Consider the following 24,511-nt stretch of genomic DNA (forward strand, 5'->3'; position numbering starts at 1 on the left):
TAGCTGCTGAATACTACAGTGGAAATTCTTTTCCGTTTGAAACACAGAGCTGTCTGCTGAATCACGAGCACAGTGCTCTCTGCTGACATCTCTGTCCATTTTTAGGAACTGTCTAGGGTAAAAGGAAATCCCCATAGCAAACATATGCTGTTCTGGACAGTTCATAAAATGTACAGAGATGTCAGCAGAGAGCACTGTGCTCGTGATGTCAGCAGACAGTTCTGTGTTTCAAAAAGAAAAGAATTTCCGCTGTAGTATTCAGCAGCTAATAAGTACAGGAAGGATTAAGATTCTTTAATAGAAGTAATTTACAAAGCTGTTTAACTTTCTGGCACCAGTTGATTTAAAAAAAAAAAAAAGTTTTTCACCGGAGTACCCCTTTAAAGTGTACCTGTCAGATCCCACAAAACATAAAATAATATGTTACTCATTACCTAATCCTGACCATGTACATTGGTATGCCTCTATCATCTATATTTATCATAAAATACCTAATTTAATTATGTCCTTCCATCGTAGTGGTGGGAGGTGATTGGTGTGTCTGCTCATGCAGCCCTGTCCATGAGTTTTCTCTTGTCCATGACTCATGGACAAGCTGGTGCTGCTGCAGGACTGGTTAGTGTCCCAGTAGGTATGGGGACTCCTAGTGGTGGGATGATTTTCAGGGGCCTTTTTCTTTATTAAATATTCAAAAGATTTTAAACAACCATATTACAAAATGTATTTTATTTTCATCAGTAACAACATATAAAAAGTTTTTGTATCTAACAGTGCCCATTTACTTGAAATAAGTGGCCTAGGCAAAACCTTAAAGGGGTATTCCAGGATTTTTTTTTATTTGACTATGCTACAGGGGCTGTAAAGTTAGTGTAGTTCATAATATATTGTCTGTACCTGTGTGTGACGGTTTTCTCACAATTCTTCTGCGATTGTCACCCCAATATTTATTTTTAACAGCATACAAAATTACTGTTGTCTCGGATTTTTCCCAGCTTGCAATGTGGCCAAGACCTGACTCATTAGTCAGCTGATGTCAGGGAGCCTGTCTGCTTCAATGGGTGGAGGGATCGCTTGGTGGGAGAGAGATCAATCTGCAACTAATGCAACAGCTGTAGGCACCATGATTGAAAACCACAGCTCTTTTGAATGGATGCAGCTCATTTATGTTTCAATGGGTGGGGTGGCTGATTTGTGGTAGGGAGGAAAATGGAATTCTGGGATTTGTAGTCAGAAAAAGAAAAGTCAAACAGGAAATAACAGTTCCCAAAAAGCTAGCCATAGCGTTATGGTAATCTCACAACATAGCCCTTTAGCAGATCCTGCAGATCCTTCCTAAGCATGTGCATTACTGTCTGCCAGGTACATACTAAAATCACTGCATGGTGGATAACCCCTTTAAAAACAACCCCATAGCATTATCTATCTTCCACCAAACCATAACATATGAACCCAAAGTACTAGTGGGTAGACAATTACTATATATGTATTGTAAGCACTCTATGGTACTGGTTCTTGTCTAGAACATGGATGCATACTGTACCTTCCCATTTTGTATGAAATCCAAATCCATAGTCATTCTTCTCAGTATATCAGGAAAGTTATAATCCAGGTTTCTCCCATGGTACACATTTCCCTTGTCATCTTGGGCAACAATACTAGTGCAAAATCTGCAAAACAAATTTGCTCATATGTAGAAAGTATTATTTTATTTTCTCCTATAGATCTGGTATTAAGACATAAACATAACTCAATATTAATTACCCTGATTTTACCGTTTTTTAGGAAAATAGTTTTCTACTTGACACAGAAGCACAGATGTCAGAAATGAAGAAGCACCTTGTAGATTGTTGGACCTCCTTTTTTAAGGATTTTTTTAGGCATCTTACCAGGTTTGCAGAGACATTAGGCTGCTATAATACAAAAAAATATCCCCAACCCCAAAATACCAGGTATTAGGTAATATAAAATGTTTCTATTAATGTAGTTTCACAAGGGATAAACTATAATTCTTCTTTATTACTGATCAGAATAACTTGAAGTTAACCATGACTGAGTAATACTGTCACATGAACACTATGTCATTTTAATTTCTAAGTTTAAATGAGTAAAATGGAATTCTATGGTTTCACATCCTTTCTAAAAAATATCATATTGCTTGCTTCCTCTTTCCCTTTTATGATATTTTTAGTGCATAAGGTTAACCAAGCTTTTAAAAATCCATTGTGCTCGACACATTTGTGTATTACTCTCCCAATGTATTTAATATTTCTGCCTGTTGCCAGAGAACAAAAACTTTTCCTGTTTACAATGGGGCCAAAAACTTACATCTAATTTCTTTTACAATGTACCAGAGCTTTTAGTCTAGCAGCCAGGGACCCACCGGTAATGGCGGACATCCGCAATCGCTTGGATGTCCGCCATTAACCCCTGAGATGCCGTGATCAATACAGATCACGGCATCTGCGGCAGTGTGGTACATTTATATAGATGATTGGATCGAGCAGACCAGAGCAGAGATCGAGCAGACCAAAGATCGAGCAGACCAGAGCAGAAGATAGTCGATAACACTGATCAGTGCTATGTCCTATACATAGCACTGAACAGTATTAGCAATCAAATGATTGCTATAAATAGTCCCCTATGGGGACTATTAAAGTGTAAAAAAAAAAGTAAAAGTAAAAGGTTAAAAAATAAAAAAAATTTGAAAAATCCCCTCCCCCATTTAAAAATGTAAATCATCCGTTTTCCCATTTTACCCCCAAAAAAGCATAAAGAAATTCTTAATAAACATATTTGGTATTGCCACGAGCGTAAAAGTCTGAACTATCATAATGTATTGTTAATTATCCCATACGGTAAACGGTATAAACGTTAAAAAATAAAAGAAAAAAAAAAATGTATAAAAAGTAAAACCTAAGCAAAAGTGGTACCGATAAAAACTACAGATCATGGCAAAAAAAAATTAGACCTCATACCGCCCCGTATACGGAAAATTGAGAAAGTTATAGGTGGTCAAAATAGGGCAATTTTCAAACATACTAATTTTGTTAAAATAGTTTGAGATTTTTTTAAAGCGGTACAATTATAGAAAAGCATATAACATGGGTATTATTTTAATCGTAGTGACCCACAAAATGAAGAAAACATGTAATTTTTACCGTTAAGTGTACAGTGTGAAAACAAAACCTTCCAAAATTTGCTAAATTGTGGTTTTCTTTTCAATTTTTTCAAATATATTATATTTTTTTGGGGTTGTCATTAGTGTAGTGATGTCATTAGAAAGTAAAATTGGTGACGCAAAAAACAAGCCCTCATATGGGTCTGTAGATGGAAATATAAAAGAGTTATGATTTTTAGAAAAGGCGAAGAGGAAAAAATGAAAATGCAAAAATAAAATTGGCCTGGTCCTTAAGGCCAAAATGAGCCTGGTCCTTAGGGGTTAAAGGTTGGATAGGTAGTCTGATCGCGGGGGTCCTGCTGCTAGGACCCTCACGATTTCCATGCAGCACCTGTGCTGTACCCGACATTCTAAACAGTATGTTTACAATGCCCACCAAACCCAGCGTTGTAAACATACTGTTTACAATGCCGAATGCGGCACGGGTGCTGCACGGAGATCACAGGGGGTTTCAATGGACATCAGTGATCTCATATGTCTGTCATTATCAGCAGATGTCTGCTGTTGATAGCAGCGGGCATCTCCCGGTTATGACGCAGACCCAACCCACGGGCCCACGTCATGTCTGCCTTCCTGTCCCATTGAAACCAGGCGCTGCTTAATCCAAGATATTCATAGTCGCAAAGAGGATATTATCCAAAGGCTTTTATTCAGGTTACAGGAATACAAGGTTATGACGCGTTTCGGGGCATGTTACCCCTTCCTCAGAGAGGTTGTTTGAGGAAGGGGTAACATGCCCCGAAACGCATCATAACCTTGTATTCCTGTAACCTGAATAAAAGCCTTTGGATAATATCCTCTTTGCGACTCTGAATATCTTGGATTAAGCAGCGCCTGGTTCCAGTGGTCTCTTCTTTCTTTATTACTGTTCCTGTTTCTTCAGGACGGGTTGCCCCCTCCTGCGACCATCAGGCTGAGCAGCTGATCCCACAATTTGAGTACCCTTAAGGGGTGATATGCGCATTATTTCTGCAGTAAGGTGAGCGGCAACCCAGATCATAATTCCGGGTGTTATATTCCACACATATTGTTGGACTCCCTACCTTCTGAGGGTAATACACGAGGCGCTGCCTTTCGGTTCTTTTTTGTCTTTCTACTTCTATAGCTGTCCCATGACATACATATATGTCATGGGTTGGAAAAATTTTTAACGTTATATTTTTATAGTTCAGACTTTTTTGGCACACGGCAATACCAACATTTTTTATTTTTATTCATGGAGTCATGGAATCTGGGGTAGACATTTTTTCTTGCCTATTTGTAAGACTAGAGCTACACTGCAATTTTAGCTGCCACAGTAGTCAAACAACCAAAAGTCACTGTGTCGCACTGTGTGGATCAGTGAATGGTGTTGCGTTGTCACCCAGAAGCTGCCACAATAGTGACCTGACAATCGCAAGAAATCTGTATTGCATTGATTTCTTGTGACTGCTGGGTCATGGTCAAGAGGACTTTTGGGTCACTGTGCAACCCTATTTATTTACCTCAGGTGCAACACAGTGTGATCCACACAGTGCGACAGAGCGACTTTGTGAGTTGTGGAACAGTGCAAAATGTTAAAAAAAAAATTTGCACAAACCTGTCCCGGACTATGTAGCCCTAGCCTAGTGATAGAAAATTGTTTGAAGAACTATGGCCCTCATCTTTATGTTACCCATAGATATAGCCACAATGTTATTCTAAAAAATTGTGACACTGGACTTTGTACCATGCATTATCTTGATAGCATATCACTATAACTCTTGCCCTTTAAACTTCTTACAATATATTACTTTCCTATCTAGTGCCCTCCCAGTTATGGTAGAAAAACACCATACAGCTACAGACAAATACACATATAGTCATACAACATCCAGATAAACAGTGTCATACTACATCTACATAAAAAGTGTCACACAACAAGAAAATGATTAGGATTATACAGAACCCAGATAAGTGGTGCATAGAAAGGGTTACCTGTTGTCCAAATAAATAGTGCAGGCATATAACTATTGTAACTCATTGTGCAGCTTAGACCAAGACACTTTGTCATTATTTAATAGTGTTTTGAAGGGACGTGGTCTGCATGGCTGCCTGAGCAGACGCGCTTTTAGAGAGCTCCTGCCATCCTGCTTCTTATTCTTGATAATCCCTCACCATCCTGCTCCTTTGGGGTGATATTCCCCCTGCCTGTCTTCTAGTGCCCTGGGGCACCCCCCTGCTCAATTTTTAGAAAGTTTGGAGGTGTCTGGAAGTGTGCCGCGGACCCCGTGAAAGGAGGGCCCTGAAGCCCAGGACTTGTCTGCTGCCTGGCCATCTGGTCTAACGTCTTTGCCTGGGTCGGAGTGCTGCCCCCTGCCTTCCTATGGGCTCCGCTGCTGCTGGGATCCCCTCTGCTGCCAGAGAGTCCTGCTGCAGTCCCTTCACTTACCCGGAGCTCTGCCTGGAGTGGTGTCAGGACTGGTCCTTGCTGCTGCGGCCTTCTCTGTCCGCCCGCCCTTCCTCTGGGGCTGCTGGTGCCCGGGCCCTGCTGTGAATATTTACTGCCGCCGGGTCCGTCGGCGCTTCTGGAGGGAGCGGTGCTCGGCTCCCCTGCGCTGCTGTTCCGCCGCCGGAGGGAGCTGCTGTGCCCGGGATTGGAGGTTAGGTGGAGCTGCGCTGCGGTGGAGGCCGCCATCTTGTGGTCCCTGGGCTGTGCCTGAACGTGGCTGGACTGTGGGTCTTTACTCTGGGGGAGCCTGCTGTGTTGAGAGCTAAACGGAGGGGAGAATTTGAGCACTCTTGGGGGTGAAGAGGGTGCTCTGTCTGGCAGAGTACATGCTGCAGTGGTGGGGTGTCCATAATATACAAGACATTGGCTTATATATCTGAAAACCCCCTGCTTCTGCTTCTCCTCCCATATCTGGGGACCTGTCAATTCTCTGTCCTCCAACCTCAATTAAAGGGATACCCCCTCTGAGTGTCTTGCTGTCTGAACCCTGCCTGCTAATCTCCTGCTTGGGGACTTCTGCATACTTGCTGGGGGTTGTGGTCCCACTCACAGGGCCCGATTCTGTCCCTACAACCCCCACGGCTGCTGAACTGTTTTGGTGCTCCGCTATCATACCTATACTTGGCACCTCTTACCTCATCTCCTTTTGTGGCATTTTCTATTACAACAAATGGCCGCTAATAAGGGGAAGAAGAACAAGGATTGACCTAGCTCCTCACAACAGGGGACCGGTCTGTTTGCCCATCTGAGGAATAAAATGGCGCTACAACAAGAGGTGGCGGGTAAGCTAGAAAAATTCGCTTTGCTGTCTCCTTCGCCGGATTCTCCTGACCGCAGGGGAGCTCTTCTTTCCCTGGCTGATGTTGAGGTTCCGCTGGACCCTCTGGAGGACTATGATGCTTTCTTGCAGGCCTCTGTATCTGATTCACATGTTCCTTGCCTGGTACCCCATCTGCCATGACTGCTGCGGCTGCTGCCGCCTCACCAAGGCTTCCTGCTGAACCTACCCTTGCTGCTGTCTTTATGGAAATACAAAGATGTAATATGACTCTTGTTCAACTCACTATTCAGGTGGGGACAGTGCAGTCTGACATCTCATTCGGCATGACCTACAAAAAGTCATGGATCGTACCTCGGCGGCTGAGGGCAGGATAAGTGACGTGGAGGATGTGGTTATCCCCCTTGTGTGGGACTCCACAAGACATGGTCAGGACATTGCCTTCTTAAAAGCCAAGGTTGAGGATCTGGAAAACAGGTTACGCAGGAATGATGTCCGAGTTGTGGGACTCCTGGAGAAGTGTGAAGGGTGGCAACCCATGGAATATATGGAATCCTGGTTAAAAGAGGTTCTGGGGTCTGACAACTGACCCCGCTTTTTGCCGTGAAACGTGCTCATCGAGTCGGTACCAGACCATTCCCACCAGGGGGCCCTCCACGGTCCATGCTTGTGAAGCTTCTACATTATCGGGATCAGAATTTAATTCTACGGCTTGACAGGGAAAAACAGCCTATCGAAGTGGATGGTCCTTTTCCTTTTTCCCTGACTTCTCTGCGGAGGTGGAGAAGAAACGTGCCTCTTTCATTGATGTCAAGAGACGGCTGTGCTCCCTTGAAGTCCAGTATTCTATGCTGTACCCAGCTAGACTGTGTAGTGGCTATGGGTACCACACATTTCTTTGATGGGGTGGACAAAGCCATCCGCTGGCTGAACGCTCACGAGTCCCAACTACGCCAGAGGGCCCGTAGGGGCTCTCCAGGTCCTGCCCCAGACTGAACTGCCCTACTTAGTTTCTGTTTTCCCTTACCCGTGGCCTGTTGTTCTTTTATCTACGGTTGCCCTGCTAATTTTTCATATGTATAGTGCCTGTTAATTATTGAGGGATGTATTATTTACTGTTTCACTGCGGGACTGTATGCTTTATATGTTAGAATGGTGTGATTGGTTGCCTGCATTCTTGCCATATGTTTTTACTCTGGTCTACATTTCAATTTCTCTGTTCTGTGATGTGGTATGGATGTTCCTATGCAGTATGGAGCGTGATGTCGACTGGCGTGAACGTATTAGTGCCCCCTGGTGCCGCATGCCTTGGTGTTTTGTGTGGTTGTATTTTTTTTGGGGGGGGGGGGGGGGTGTTTGTCTTGTTCGTTTTCCGACTCTCCCTCCTGTCTGTCTCGCTACCTACTCTTCCTGCCTGCGTGTTTGCTGGTCTCCTCTGGGCCCTTGCTGGTCTCCTGTGTTAATTTCTACTCTCCCCTGTCTGATGGCGGTATTTAATGTTATTGGCTGGAATGTGCGGGGGCTTGGGGAGGCTACTAAATCCTATGCCATATTCAACTCGGTGAGGCAGTTCCAACCTGCTATACTGTGTCTAACTGAGACCCATTTGACAGCCGATAACATTGTCCTTAAAAGAGCATGAGTCAACTATTCCTATCATTCTACATACTCCTCTCATGCTCAGGCTGTTAGTATTCTAGTTTACAAATCTATTTCCTTCAAGGAGGTCTCCTCTGTTGTAGATCCTGATGGGCGGTTTATCTTCCTTGTTTGTGAAGTGTCTAACCGATTGCTTATCATTGTTGGGGTCTACATTCCTCCTCCCTATAGCTGCTCTGTGTTACAACACATTCGGTCCATTGTGTCAGGGCTCCTTGTAGCTCCTCTCCTTCTTTGCGGGGACTTTAATCAAGTATTGGATGCTTCTTTGGATAGATTTTTGGGAACCCGGGTTGGTTCCACCCCCCTCTAGGCCTACTGACCAAGCTGGAATGTTGGGTGAGGTTAATTTGCTGGATCTGTGAAGTCATCGTAATGCAACCACTAAACAGTATTCTTGCTACTCTGCTACCCATGGGACACTCTCCAGGATTGATCTGGCAGTTGGTAATACAGACATGATGAGTCTGGTGCGGAAGGTTGAATACTTTGCTGTGGACTTCATTGATCTTAACTCTGGGTCGGCTTCGACCTCTATAGTTTGGGACTCCCTCAAGGCGTTCCTCCGTCGCCTCTTTATTCGTGACATTAGTACTCATAAGTCCTTTACTAGAGAGAAGGGAGACAGGTTGTGCACTGCGCTTGTTAGAGCAGAGGCTGGTTATAATTCATCCCCTTCCCCTGTCTCTCAGGAGACCTGGTTGCAGGCCCACAATGCCTATACTGTCTATTTGGAGGAGGCTGCGGAGCACAAGCGTTTTTTTATTTTTATTAAACAGCGATACTTTGAGTGTGGTGAGGGGACAGGCAAACTGTTGGCTTCTATTGCTCGTGTTCAGCAGGGGGTAACGTATATTGGTTGTTTGAGGGATGATCGGGGGAGGGAGGTTACTGATGATAGGGACATTCTGCAGGTGATGGTGTATTTCTATAAAGATGCATATTCCTCCAAGACTGCTTGTTCCGAGGTAGACTTGGATGATTATGTGAGTCGGGAATTAGAACTGGTTTGAAAGATGCTGCTAACGAGAGGTCCCCGGGCCCTGACGGTCTGCCAAGTGAGGTGTATAAACAATTTCAGAGTGTGCTCTTGCCACAACTACATCAAGTATTTGAGGCAGTGGTGGAAGTGAGCGCTTTGCCCCATTCCATGATGGAAGCGATTGTTGTTCTCCCTCCTAAACCTGGTAAGGACCTCTTGTGTGTTGGCTCCTACAGGCCTATTTCTCTCCTATGTAAAGATGTGAAGCTGCTGGCTCGGGTACTTGCTAACAGACTGTCACCTTTGCTCTTTGCTTTGGCTATTGAGCCTCTGGCCTGCCTAATTAGGTCCTCTGCTAATGTGTTGGGATGTCGATATGGGTCCATTGAGGAGCGGGTAGCGCTTTATGCGGATGAAATGCTGCTGTTTTTGGGAGATACAGCCCTTTCCTTAGCTCCTGTCATGTCCCTTTTATCTGATTTTGGGTCTCACTCTGGTCTGTTAATTAATTGGGCCAAATCTGTACTGATGCCTCTTGACCCTCTGACTGTTATCCCTCAGATTGCTGCTTCCAGGCTTCAGGTGCTGATTAGTTTTAAATATCTGGGTATTTATATTACTCCGCCTCTGCATTACTTTGTTCCCCCGAAACCTGATTCCTCTCCTCAGAAGGTGTAAGTTTGGTGTAAGCTTTCCATCTCAGTGGTTGGTAGAACAAACCTTGCCAAAATGGTCTTGATGCCACAACTATTATATATATCCCCGATATGGATTATGATGGCCCCCACTTTGAACGCATTCAGCGTCTTTTTACACAGCTGGTCTGGGGGGGGGGGGGGGGGGGGGGGTCTGGTTGTATTTTCTAGCATCTCAATTGCATCAGATACGGGGTTGGGCATCTGTTAGCATGTTAGGTCCTACGGGACGATTGTTCATGGCCAGACATGGGGGACGAATACCACTCTACATTCTTGAGATAGGCGCCCTTACTAGACCTCCTGACTCCTCCCATTACCCATTTATTTGCAAGCTATGGCGCCACACGCAAAATTTACTCGGACTTAATGGCTGTACTAAATTTACCCTGCTGTGGCATAACCCTGGCTTGACTGATTTCTATTCTTTTATGGATGCTAGCTTTTGGGAGCGGAGGGGACTGTGTAGTTTGGAGCAATTAGCTGTCCAGGGTGTAGTTAGGACCTTTGAGGACTTGAAGGAGGAATTTTCTCTGCCACATTCTTCCTTTTCTAGGTACTTACAGCTCTGCCATATTTATGAGACACAAAGTAGGTCCCGTTTGTTAGAAATACATTCTAAACTCTCTTAAATAAACAATTATTTAAAAAAAAAAATAATACATTCTAATAGGGTCTTGGACTCGGTGGTCACAAAAAGGAAGTCGGCTGGAATCATCTCGTGGGTGTATGGAGAACTGTTGAGCTTTCATCATGATAAATTCCCCTTGACTGTTGGTGGTAATGGGAAAGGGATGTTGGTGTTCTGTCTGATGAGGAATGGTCCACTGTATTGGCACTTACTCCCTATCTCTCTCTGTCGGAATCTAATAGGTTGTCCCAGCTTTTTCTCCTGCAGAGTTTATAAAACTCTGGTGTTCTTTCATAAAATTGGGGTGCGACCTGATTCCACGTGCCCACGGTGTGGAAGGTTGGAGGCACATTTAATGCATATGATTTGAGACTGCCCACTTCTAGTCTCTTACTGGAGGGAGGTGCTTACTCTTATCCGGACGGTTTATGGGGTGACCTTAGATCGACTCCCTAAAATATGTCTACTGGGTCTTATTGGTTGCGGACAGGAACCCTCTCTAGTGGAGACAGGCATAATACAAATTCTATATCAGGCCCACAAACTAATTAGAGATGAGCGAACTTACAGTAAATTCGATTCGTCACTAACTTCTCGGCTTGGCGTTTTCTGACTTTAGCCTGCATAAATGAGTTCATCTTTCAGGTACTCCGGTGGGCTGGAAAAAGTGGATACAGTCCTAGGAGACTCTTCGCTCATCTCTAAAACTAATAGCACAATCCTGGATTAGGCCTACTCCTCCGGATGTGGTCGACTTGATTGCTCGGATTAAATATGTAATTAGATCAGAAAAGGGGATCTACATTAAATGAAAGGTGGATCGGAAGTTTGATGGCAAATGGGGTCCCTGGGTGAGGAAATGTATTCCTTCTGAAGTTGGGACATAATAGCTTGTTTCTCTGTTTCTTGCATGTGTGTGTGTGGTATTGTTTTTTGAACTGTTTGTCTGGTCAGTCTGAATGTCTCCTGTGATTTGCGTGATAGCTGATTGATGGTGTGGATTTTGCTGTGCCCTTCCCCTCTCCTTTGTCCCGTTGATATCTGCCCTTGGGAGGCTGTGACTTACACACCACAATTCCTTGCTTGTCTGCTTTGTCTGACTATTTTATGGTCTGCTGGGTGGGGGTTGAAGGGGTGAGACAGATTGTTTGTTTAGGGGAAAGGGGCTGTTGGGGTAGAGGGGTGGGGTGGGTTGATTGTGTGTTTATATTTTTTATTATTTCTGTGTTTCTGAAAAAACTTTCAATAAAAACTATCTGATAAAAAAAAAAATATATAGTGTTTTGAAATAGGTGCCCACAGAAGAGGTGGTAAAATATGCAAACAACTCCTAGTCTACTCTACATAGATCCACCCAATGTATATGGTGTATATGGCTCAGACATCTAAAATTAATATTGTGTAAGTTGTCCACTGACTTAAATGGGTACTCTCATTTAAAAAAAATTTATAATATTATATAACACGATTTTTTTTTTTAAATAAAATATATTAGAAAAAAATGTTTATTAAATATATTATGTAAAAAAAATGTTTCTAATATATTTTATTTTAAAATAAATCGTGTTATATGTGTTTTTTTTTTTACGTTTGTAAATCTGGCCACTAGGTGTCACCCTATATGGCTCAGGATTACTTTTCCCCCCCTGACGTTCAGCACGTTCGGACCAACGCTGGCCGGTCAGTGTGGCACAGCGTGGATCCGGAACATGCGTTCACATGAATGAGGAGAGGGAGATGCAGGGGGCAGAGATATTTAAATTTTACGCGCCGCGCGAGCGCTGTGCTCGCTCTCTGCCTGTTTCCTATCCAAATTTAAATATACCCGCCCCCCTGCATCTCCCTCTCCTCATTCATTGCAGCGAGCGAGCTGTAGGAGAGAGAGGAGACTGACGGAAGCGAGCCCCTGCCAGGCTTCAGATGACGTCGCGCCTGCCGGGGCCGCCCACTTCCTGCCCTCACCAGAGAGCTCAACTCTGAGCTCCTGCAGCAGTTCAACATAAGGTATTTTTATGGGGATTTGTAGAAATATAAAGACAGGGATAGATGTAGTTAGTGCCAGGGACAGATGGGGATGGGGAATAGGGAAATTTAATTTAGTGATAGCTACTCTTTAAGTTGTCTCATTTAAAAGCCTAGTTAGCATACCTTTTTTAAACTATTAAAATATAGTTAACATGTTCCTGCCAGCTTTATGCAAAGATAGAAATAGTCCTTCATATATGGGGCACAGTCTATGGATATGTTGTTTTTTTTTTTTTATATACTAGGATTATTTTCCACAAATGCAGCATATTCCACAGTTACATACTGATTCAGAGGAAGGCAAAAAACCCTTATGAGTCTGATGCCAATTGCCCCACGAGAGGAAAAATTCCTTCCCGACTCCAATATGGCGATGAGAATAATTCCTGGATCAACATTCTATCCCCATAAATCTAGTATCCATAACCTGTTAGATTATATAAAAAAAAAAAAAAAAAAAAAACATTAAGCCCCCCCCCCCTTGAACAGATATCACAACATCATGTGGCAGAGAGTCCATAGTCTCACTGCTCTTATAGTAAAGAACCCCTGTCTATGCTGGTGTAGAAACCTTCTTTCCTCTAGACCAGTGGTTCCAGACCTTTTTCTGCCCGAGTACCTCTTAGCAGCTCATTTCTAAAAATTGTACCCCCCATATCAGCGATGTGTTTGTAATTAATATAGTTAAAGAAGGTGTACTCCGCCCCTAGACATCTTATCCCCTATACTTAGGGGATAAGGGATAGGGGATAAGATATCTGATCTCGGGGTCCCGCTGCTGGGGACCCCCGGGATGTCAGCTGAAGCACCCCGCTTTCATTACTGCACAGAGCAAACTCGCTCTGTGTGTAATGACAGACAATACAGGGTCCGGGAGGGGTCGTGGCGTCCGTCATGCCCCCTCCCATAGACTTGCATTAAGGGGGCGGGCCATGACATCAGGAAGGGAGGAGCCGTGCCGTCACGATGCTCCGGCCCCTGTATCGCCCATCATTACGCACAGAGCGAATTGGCTCTGTGCCGTAATGAAAGCGGGGTGCTGCAGCCGAGATCCTCAAGGTCCCCAGCAGCGGGACCCCGGCAATCAGACATCTTATCCCCTATCCTTTGGATAGGGGATAAGATGTCTAGGGACGGAGTACCCCTTTAATGTGGTTTTAAATTTATATGCTTTTTTAAACTCCATATCTGCTCCTCTCTTCACCTATGTGCACAGCGTGACCGCCAGGACCAAGGCCCCACCAGGACCCATGGTATGGCGGCCCTGACTGACAGCCATATGACCATACCTTTCCTGCCCCAGCGGATGCCCATAATTCCCAGGCTTTCTACTCCCTGCTGCTCAGCTCTGCATGCGGCTAAAATTTTCTGGGGGGGTGGACTTTGCACTGCCCCTTAACTCTTTCTGGCCGCGACAAACCAGCGTGCGCCATTACATTATTTTTAACACATCTCAAGAATACTGAGTTATATACAATGCCAACCCTCCTGAGGATAAACCACACAGGCAAGAAAGCCATTGATGGAACCAATACCTGATGTGGTCCAGTGGTCAGTAGACACCCGCAGCCAATATTAATACAAAGTGTTAAATTATAACACAGTGATATGGTAATCATACCATAGTAATGTCTGGCATCTGCTTTATGATATTTGCATAAATAAAAGCAAACATAAACCGGTATTCTGTTTCATTTTATCAGCCACAGGACGCCATCTGATATGAAAATATTCCATTCACGTAGGAATCTGAACTTACGCTGTAGCTTCGTAGCACAGGTTTAAGGCCACTACATCCCCAATATTAATTCCAAGCGTCCTGGCAATGCCTCTTATCTCTCCAGCATATGGTTCAGGAACGAGAAAAGCCAGTTCTATCTCTGCCAGTGGACGGATGAGAGCATGTACCCATTTAGGTAATGATGTACTGTAAAACAGAAATACAACAACTGATAATACCTCTCCATAAGACACCCCCTTTAACACTTTCAGGCCATAATACATTATGCATAGTGGTTATACAGTGGTCCCTCAACATACGATGGTAATCCGTTCCAAATGGACCATCGTTTGTTGAAACCATCGTATGTTGAGGGATCCGTGCAATGTAAAGAATAGGACAGTGGTCTACAACCTGCGGACCTCCAGATGTTGCAAAACTACAACACCCAGCATGCCCGGACAGCCAACGGCTGTCCGGGCATGCTGGGTGCTGTAGTTTTGAAACATCTGGAGGTCCGCAGGTTGAAGACCACTGGTATTGGAAGTTATACTAACGTGTCCCCGCCGCTCCGGACCGTCACCGCTGCCCTGGATGTTGCCCTCCATCGCTGTCGCCGCGTCCCCGGGGTGTCCCCGATGCTCCGGCAAGGCCTCTGCTTCCCCGGCATCCTCGCTCTCCGTCGCCGCCATCACGTCACTACGCACACCGCTCCTATTGGACGACGGGGCGGCGTGCGCAGCGACGTGATGACGACGATGGAGAGCGCCGACGATGCAGGGGATCCCGAAGAGGACGCACCAGAGCCCCGAGGACAGGTAAGTGATAGTCAGCGGACCACACGGGGCACCGTAAACTGCTATCCGGTGGCAGCTGAAGCAGTCTGCGCTGCCGGATATCCGTTTATGCGATGGCCCCGACATACAAAAGCATCGTATGTTGATGCTGCCTTCAACATGCGATGGTCTCTGAGAGGCCATCGCATGTTGAAATGATCGTATGTCGTGGCCATCGTAGGTCGGGGGGGTCACTGTATTCTTTGAGAAGATCATCTGCATGGAAGACTACTTTTCAACACAATTTCGGGTGGTCTTCTCAAAGAGGTTTCACTGTAACTGTATAGCTTGTCAGGGCACATTTCCCTTATGTAATGAACATCCTATTCAGTTAAGGGGAAATCTGAACCCCAGATGTGAGGAGAGTGTAACTGCGCCACTCAGAAGTCTGAGAAAGTTAGGTGACAACTCTTATGGAAGATACTAAATTGGACACACTGGTTGTCACCCATGATCATATAACAAATAGTGAGGATATGTTTTAGTATTTGAAACTGGAAAACCTGATAAAGATATTTATGCTTGTATAAGGGTTGTCATCCAACTTTCCCAGATTCCAGACTGGGCATGTGTGATGGAATAGATTCCATCAATCAGATGCAGTGTGTCCAGGTATAATGTAACAGAACACATATGCACATATATACTAAAAAGGAATACTCACCGAAATACGTAGTCTATATTTGCCTTCAGCTCTGTGTAGTTATAATGTTTGAGCACAGGTTTCCAGCGCTGCTCTGGGGGCAGGTCCAGGCTCAGGTTATAACGAGGGGGGGCATAGTCCTGGGCATGGGACAGGCAGGGGGCCAGCAGAAGTAACAAGCGCAGCCCGATCATGGCACCACACTCACCTGTCACAGGACACTATTGCTGCGTAGCGTGTACCCCTATACGGAGGAGGGGCGGGGAGTGACCTCTGGGGGCGGAGCTAAGAACAGTCAGTGAGGGAAGAGCGCAACACAAGAACAACAGAAGAGAGGGCGGGGACTGAGCGTAAGGGGTGGAGCTAAGAGCAGTCAGCGAGGGAAGAGCAACACAGGACGATGGGGAGAGGGCGGGGACAAAGAGCTGTCAGTGAGGGAAGAGCTAAACGGAAGACAATTGGGCAGAGGGAGGGGACTGGTCACCGGGGGCGGAGCAAAGAGCTGTCAGTGAGGGAAGAGTCCAACACGGGACAACTGGGCAGAGGGCGGGGACTGAGCGTAAGGGGTGGAGCTAAGAGCAGTTAGCGAGGGAAAAGCAACACAGGACGATGGGGAGAGGGCGGGGACAAAGAGCTGTCAGTGAGGGAAGAGCTAAACGGAAGACAATTGGGCAGAGGGAGGGGACTGATCACCGGGGGCGGAGCAAAGAGCTGTCAGTGAGGCAAGAGCCCAACACAGGACAACCGGGCAGAGGACGGGGACTGAGCACTAGGGGCGGGGCAAAGAGCTGTCAGGGAGAAGAACTAGTGATAAGAAATCTAGTTCATTTTGGAGATTAATTGGCTATGATCTAGTTCATTGAGAAATAGTTCAGCAGATCAGATCATGCAGCTGGGATCCGTTTAGGGAGCTCCTATCCGGAGTTCTATACAAGCGCAAATAACAGAACTTGTCACAAGCCACACCAACTTACTGAAGGAGAGCAAAACTGTGGAGTATTGTCAAGTGGCCATCTATGAGCCCTAGTAATCCTATTAACTCTTAAAGGGTAGCTCCCACCATCCTATTTTTTTTTTCTGTCCCTGCCTATTGCCAATCTATCCCTAACCCCCTCCCTGCTTTTAATTTTCATTTTTACTATATTAAAAATGCCTTTTGTCTGCCTGGCAGTGTGCTCACTACCAGACAGACTTCCCCAGCAGGCACCACGTCACTGATGCCTGCTGGGGGGGATTTCCGCCCTTAGTTCATCTACACAGGGTGCCTCCAGCTGTTTCACCACTACAACTCCCAGCTTGCCCTGACATCTATTGGCTGTCAGGGCATGCTGGGAGTTGTAGTATTGAAACAGCTGGAGGCACCCTGTGTAGATAAACTATTAGTTACATGCTGAGTGTTGTAGTTTTGCAACATCTGGAGGTCCGCAGGTTGTAGACCACTGTCCTATACTTTACATTGCACAGATCCCTCAACATACGATGGTTTCAACAAACGATGGTCCATTTGGAACGGATTACCATCGTATGTTGAGGGATCACTGTATAACCACTATGCATAATGTATTATGGCCTGAAAGTGTTAAAGGGGGTGTCTTATGGAGAGGTATTATCAGTTGTTGTATTTCTGTTTTACAGTACATCATTACCTAAATGGGTACATGCTCTCATCCGTCCCCTGGCAGAGATAGAACTGGCTTTTCTCGTTCCTGAACCATATGCTGGAGAGATAAGAGGCATTGCCAGGACGCTTGGAATTAATATTGGGGATGTAGTGGCCTTAAACCTGTGCTACGAAGCTACAGCGTAAGTTCAGATTCCTACGTGAATGGAATATTTTCATATCAGATGGCGTCCTGTGGCTGATAAAATGAAACAGAATACCGGTTTATGTTTGCTTTTATTTATGCAAATATCATAAAGCAGATGCCAGACATTACTATGGTATGATTACCATATCACTGTGTTATAATTTAACACTTTATATTAATATTGGCTGCGGGTGTCTACTGACCATTGGACCACATACTAGCCCGTCCCCTCCCCGCTTGTCCTCAGTGCACAGAGCCCCGCTTGTCCTCAGTGCACAGAGCCCCACTTGTCCTCAGTGCACAGAGCCCCGCTTGTCCTCAGTGCACAGAGCCCCGCTTGTCCTCAGTGCACAGAGCCCCGCTTGTCCTCAGTGCACAGAGCCCCGCTTGTCCTCAGTGCACAGAGCCCCGCTTGTCCTCAGTGCACAGAGCCCCGCTTGTCCTCAGTGCACAGAGCCCCGCTTGTCCTCAGTGCGCAGAGCCCCGCTTGTCCTCAGTGCACAGAGCCCCGCTTGTCCTCAGTGCACAGAGCCCCGCTTGTCCTCAGTGCACAGAGCCCTGCCCAGACAAAAGCGAAAAGTTTTGATAATGACAGAAACGCTTTAAAAGAGAACTCTGGAAGGGTTTTATTTTTTTCTAACTATGCCCTTTGTGTGACATATAAAAAAAAACATCTATTTACCTCTAGCCAGCGCTTCTGTGATGCCTACTGTGTCCTCCTCTGGTCCCCACAGTGATCTTCTTCCTCAGCTGCAGCGTGACTGTCATCTACGGAAGCATCTGGTCCCAATGTGTCATACCACAGCTCGGCAAATCACTGGCTACAATGATGTTCCTCCTTGGAGGGAAGTATAGAGTATACAGCCATCTATATAGATGGCTGCATCCTGTAGGCAGAGAAGAGACTACCTACCTATCTCGTTCCTAGTCTGGGCCTGGTCCCGTATAGCCCCACCTCTCATGATGATGTCACTAGAGGCGGGGCTATGTACAGCAACGTGGGTGGTTAGTAAGGCTCTGTTTACATTGTGCACTTGTGGCATGTCTTTTTATTTAAAAAAAGGCAGGCTGAAAATATATACTGTGAACAGACCCTGTATGTATTTCACAAACAGGGAAGTTGTTGCAAAGCTACAACTACCAGCATTCCCAGACAGTCAAAGGCTGTCTATGAATGCTGGGAGCTTAGTGTTAGCCCCAAAAACAGCTAACGCTAACTCCTAATTATCCTGCTACCCAACATGACAGGGGTACCAGGAAGAGCCAGTACCAACAGGCCAGAAAAGTAAAAAATGGCGCTCCTTGGTCTATGTGGTAACAGGCTGCAATTTAGGCTGGGGAGGTCCAGTAACAATGGCCCTTTCCCACCCTAGTGCTGTTTGGTTGGTATCTGGCTGAGAATGGGGGAAAAAAAAAAAAGGGTTCCCTTTTTTTTTGTCTCAGCCAGATACCAACCAAGCAGCAACAGCCTGACATCATCAGGGTGGGTGAGGACCATTGTTTTTGGCCTTCCCCAGTATAAATAACGACAGCCTGTTACCGCCTTACCACTTAGGCCCAGGAACAATTTTTTACGCTCCAGGCCTGTTGTTACCAGCTCTTTCCAGTATCCCTGTGGTGGTGAGCACTAGCTGTTTTTGGGGCTACACTAAGACCTGGCTCAGTATTGGACTCCATCCAAGAGAAGGCTTCAACTAAAATATGACACACATAAAAAAAAGTTAATAAAAAAAATAAAAAAAACACTCCTCACAGCCCTTGTTTTTATTTTATATACATTTTTAAATATATTTGAAAAATAAAATTTAATAAAAACGGTCATCAATGTTGGCGATCAACAAATGCGACATAATCCTCTGCAAACACATATTTGAAACAAGAAAAAAAGAAAAAACACAAAAATTGGTGCGCACATTTTGTGACCAAAAAAAATCACAAAAATACCCCAGGGAATAAACCAGGGATCACAACTGAAATTTATCACGATAATCTGGGGCACAAAGATCCCTATGAAGAGACTAACCCTAAAACTTAACTTTTAGTATAGTCAGTAAAACGTGATATAAAGGTAACACTAACCTAGTATTAAAACAGTGACTTATACTCACCGATAATTCCTTTTCTGGGAGTTTCCACAACAGCACCCCTTAGAGATCAATTCCTTCTGATTGGGACAGGAAAAACACTGAGAGGTTAAATTCCCCACCCCTTCCTGTCCCCACCAGTATATTTACAAAGAAGGAAAAAGAAACAAGTGCTAAAGAAAACCACCTCAAGAAAAACCAAAAGGTTGGGATATATGGGTGCTGTCGTGGAGACTACCAGAAAAGGAATTCACTGTTTTCCCCAAAGTCTTTATGACAGCACCCCTGAGAAATACCAAAGATACAGATTAGGGAGGGACAACTTTACGTCCAAAGACCATATCCTCATTAGATATGATGTAAACTCTGTAGTGTTTAGAAAAAGTGTGAAGGCTCTTCCAGGTAGCAGCCTTACATATCTGCTCTACCAAAGCCCCTGCTCTAGTGTAATGGGCTTTCATATAAAGAGGAGGAGATTTCCCTCTGGCTACGTAAGAAATCAGTCTTAAAACATCTGGAACTCCTAGAGGCCTTCCTACCTCTACTCGGGCCAGCAAACTGAACAAAGATTGTTATCCTTTCTCCACTGATTAGTTCTATCTATATATTGGAGAACTTCTCTTCTAACATATAAAAGACTATAAGATCATTTTTGGGGTTAGAGCAGGACAGAATCACAATATCTTAGGATCTGTGAAGGAAGGATACAACTTTAGGTAAAACATTTATTTAAATTTAAATATGGTCTTATCATCTTAAACTCTAAGATAAGGAAAGCTCCTGGATGGAAAGGGCCTGTTTCTCACCGACTCTTCTAGCGGTTGTAATAGGCACCAAAAACACTTTCACTGTTTTTAGAGAAAGGAATGTATCTGATACAGAGTCTATGGGCTCAAAAGGATGAAATAGAAGAGCTCCTAAAACCAAATTTAAATTCCACTGAGGACGAAGATTTAACATTTTTGGTCTGAGTCTACTCATAGCCTTAAAAAATCTAGAAAGCCATACATTATCAGCTAGTTTAACCTGATAGAGAGCACTAAGGGCTGATACCTTTACTTTGAGGGTACTAGGGGAAAGACCTAAATCAAATCCCTGCTGAAGGAAGTCTAAAATCTTAGAAATGACAGGAGCGTCAATAGAAAAGTCATCCCCACACCAAGAAATATATTTCTTCCATACTTTCCAGTAAGATTTTAGAGGTAGTGGTTTTATGGCTTGCTAGAAGCGTACTTATTACCCTCTTAGAAAACCCTTCCTTCATCAGAATGGATTTCTCAATTTCCAGACTGACAAGCTGAGACTTTAAATCGGCAGAGGTAACCTTTTGCAGAGGTAACCTGATAGGCTCTTCCAGACTCATGACCCTCAAGAGAACTACCCTCTCTTTGGCCAGTACAGTGTTACAAGGAACAGAGTGCATGAACAGTTCATCAGCATTTGAAGGACCCGGGAAATTAGTGGAAGTGGAGGGAAGGCAAAGCCTATTTTGAACATGCAATCTTGAGCAAGAGCATCTACTGCGAATGGCAAGTATCTTGGATAGAACTGGTCTAATTTGTGATTTTTCCTGGTTACAAAAAGATCCAATTGAGGAACCCCATATGTCCCCAATCATCTTGAATGTCTAAGGGGCAAAAAAACACTCCCCATGGTCTATCAAGTGTCTTCTGAAGAAGTCCGTTTCCAGATCCTAGGCACCCTTGAGATAAACTGCATTTATAGAGAGAGAGTATTTTGTTTTCTGCCCAGAAAAATATTTGATTTGAAATTGACTGGAGGGCAGTATATCTTGGGCCTCCCTGATGACGTATGAAGGCCACTGCTGTCATGTTGTCTGAGTAAATTAAGACATGACGACTCCTGCAACTCTGTTCTAACTTCTGGAGAGTCATCCAAGTGGCCAGAAATTCTCTGAAATTCAATGACTTTCTTGCGGTTTGGGAATCCCACCTTCCTTGGAGTGGGCACCCCACCCCCATGCGCTTGCATCTGTAGTTATTAGCAGAGGGTTCATCGGGAACCAATTTACTCCTTTCTCCAGGTTCTTTGGAGGCAACCACCAATTTAACTGGTTCTTTAACTGAAGGGGAACGACTACTCAAAAGTCTCTTGAGACTTATTCCAGGTAAAAAGAATCCAGTTTGTAATGGCCTGGAATGGAACTGGGCCCAGGCTACTGAGGGAATGCAAGACGCCATATGGCCTAGAGTGGACATTGCTGTCCTGATTGAACAGGAGCGCAGGAATAGGAACCAAGAGATCAGAGCACGAAGATTTATTTTCTTTGTGTCTGGAAGAAAGGAGGATTGAGCCATTGAATCCAGGAGAGTACCCAGGAAAATGTTCTTGTGACTGGGGAGAAGATCTGGTTTCTCTATATTTAGAATCCAACCCAACTCCTGTAGGATTACAATGGTTCTTTATATGTGAAGTTCAAATTGAGGAACTGAATCCGCCACTCATCAGAATGTGGTCCAAATAAGGGATAATTAGAATTGACTCCTTCCTGAGAAGGGCCACCACCTCTGCCATGACTTTGGTGAATATGCGAGGGGCAGAGGAAAGACCAAACGGAAGACAAACTAACTGAAAGTGGTAGACGCTGGACCCCCATCGGATGGCAAATCTCAAAAATGTTTGGGAATCTATATGGATGGGAAGATGATAAAAGTAAGCGTCCTCCAGATTAATAGTCGCCATCACCGCCCCCTCCTTTATAAACTGAACAGCAGACTTCACGGTTTCCACTTAGAATTTTCTGTAGACCACAAATTTGTTCAAGGGCTTCAGATTTATAATGGTACGATACTTCCTGTTTGGTTTTGATACTAGAAACAGGGAAGAGTAATGACCTAAGCCCTTTTGATGGAAAGGAACTTCCAGAATAACGCCTAGGCTGAGAAGATCCTGAACCCCCGGAATCTGCTGAATTATGACTAACCTTGCAGGGGGGGGGGGGGGGTTGGGAATTAAATGGGCCCAAATGGGAAATGGGGCAAAATGGGCAAGCCTTGCCCTGACAGGCCTGGCATCACTGTTTAGGGTTAGAGGTGGTCTTACTGGCGTTAAGAAGATTTCTGCCTCTGCCCCCTTTTCAATATGACCAACAACTACCATCTTCACTCTAACTCCTCTGAAGGATTGATCTGACTGACGAGAGGTGACAAAAAGGAGCTTAAACCTTTTTGGTGGGAAAACCTTTTTTCTTGTCTGCTGCCTTCTTTAAAATAGTGTCCAGTTCAAGACCAAATAGAAAATTCCAGTGGCAATTTCAAATTTGCTGCTCTGAAGAGGTGGAAGTGACGTCAGGCGCCAGTATTTCGGCCGGAAGGAGTAGCAGCAAAATCCCCCCAGACAAAACAGAAGTAATCTTCAGACCATCACCGCCAGAAGCTCTCATGCAGGGCCTCAGACAACTAGGCCGCGTTAGAGGATTATGGTTCACCTAGGATAGCGTATGCAGCCGGGACCGTAAGGAGAGCATCTCAACTTTAATCCAGCCCACCTCCGTACTCCCCTGTCCAGCAGACCAGCTGATAGGAGAAATATGACAGGGGGATCCTGGTGGAGAAGTGTTTTTCTTGTGCCAATCAGGAGGTGTTGATCTCTCAGGGGTGCTGTGGTGGAAATGATAGGGGAAATAGGTGTTGCTGCACACAGTAACAGTACATGAATATGGAGACTACAATGGACCCATAATGATATTGATGCTAGTAGATTGAAGCTGCAGACCTCAGGTTTATATGCAGACAACACTCAATATTAAAACCACTCAAGAGTGCCTCCCCCCCTACGTTTCATGGGATAACCACCATTACGGGGGTGCAAACTTCTACATGGTGGCTGGGGTTGTTTATATGTTAGGGGAGAGTAACGTTCCCTGACCAATCAGCAGCCGCAGAATTACTTTCACCAATCCTTCTCCTTGATCTTGGTTATTACATTCCGTTCTCATCTATCATATAGCAGAAATTCATATAGCAGATGACGTGCGGCATCTTAAAGAGAATTCCTGCTATATTACAAGAGAGAACGGAATGTAGTAACTCCATTCTAGTTGGCTTACTGTAAAAATGGCAAAAATAGGGTTGCTACATAGAGGGTCATGAGTTTTGTGTGGGTGTCAGGGGGAACATACATGTCTCAGGACTGGTGGGGGTCCAGGCATCCTACAACATTATAATAAACACCTATGGAAAAAAGCGTAGAACATAACTCATCTCCCCTCAGCCTTCTCTAACATACAGACCCATTTAAATAACATTCTGACCCCCCCCCCTTAGCCAACAAACAGTCCCATGCAAAAATCCCTCAGCCAACATACAGTCCCATGTAAAGAACATCACTCCCTTGTCTCCTGACATACAGTCCCATGTAAATAACAGACTTTCCCTCACCCTTCTCTAACATAGTCCCATGTAAATAACATCACTCTCTACAGCACCCACGAACATACAGTCCCATGTAAAGAACATAATTTCTCTCAGCCTCCTCTAACATACAGTCCCATGTAAAGAACATAATTTCCCTCAGCCTCCTCTAACATACAGTCCCATGTAAAGAACATAATTTCCCTCAGCCTCCTCTAACATACAGTCCCATGTAAAGAACATCATTTCCCTCAGCCTCCTCTAACATACAGTCCCATGTAAAGAACATCATTTCCCTCAGCCTCCTCTAACATACAGTCCCATGTAAAGAACATCATTTCCCTCAGCCTCCTCTAACATACAGTCCCATGTAAAGAACATCATTTCCCTCAGCCTCATCTAACATACAGTCCCATGTGAAGAACATAATTTCCCTCAGCCTCCTCTAACATACAGTCCCATGTAAAAAAAACATCACTCTGTACAGCACCCACGAACATGCAGTCCGCTGTAAATCACTCTCTGGTCCTCCCCCTAACACTAACTAGCATACACATGTACACCCACTAACTGCTTCTGCTGTGACCTGGAGGCCCCGCCCCTAACCGTGACGTCTCCATTCTAGCCGC

The 24,511-nt window shown here is 44.8% G+C and overlaps 1 protein-coding gene across 2 annotated transcripts in view; it reads right to left on the reverse strand.

Annotated features, from left to right (window-relative positions):
• Window positions 1–16,061, reverse strand: part of LOC130363546 (N-acylethanolamine-hydrolyzing acid amidase-like) — a 32,721-nt gene extending 16,660 nt beyond the window's left edge. The window contains exons 1-3 of one of the 2 annotated variants that reach the window (XM_056568718.1): window positions 15,639–16,058; window positions 14,178–14,345; window positions 1,541–1,667 (exon numbers count right to left, since the gene is read on the reverse strand). In XM_056568718.1, the coding sequence (XP_056424693.1) occupies window positions 1,541–1,667; window positions 14,178–14,345; window positions 15,639–15,811 (468 nt within the window). In that variant the 5' untranslated portion in view covers window positions 15,812–16,058. Of the gene's footprint in view, window positions 1–1,540; window positions 1,668–14,177; window positions 14,346–15,638 lie in introns of both variants that reach the window. The other variant, XM_056568719.1, reaches the window with a different exon arrangement.
• Between the last annotated feature and the right edge of the window lie 8,450 nt (window positions 16,062–24,511).

The sequence above is a fragment of the Hyla sarda genome, chromosome 1 (assembly GCF_029499605.1).
Source record: "Hyla sarda isolate aHylSar1 chromosome 1, aHylSar1.hap1, whole genome shotgun sequence".
Taxonomy (NCBI): domain Eukaryota; kingdom Metazoa; phylum Chordata; class Amphibia; order Anura; family Hylidae; genus Hyla; species Hyla sarda.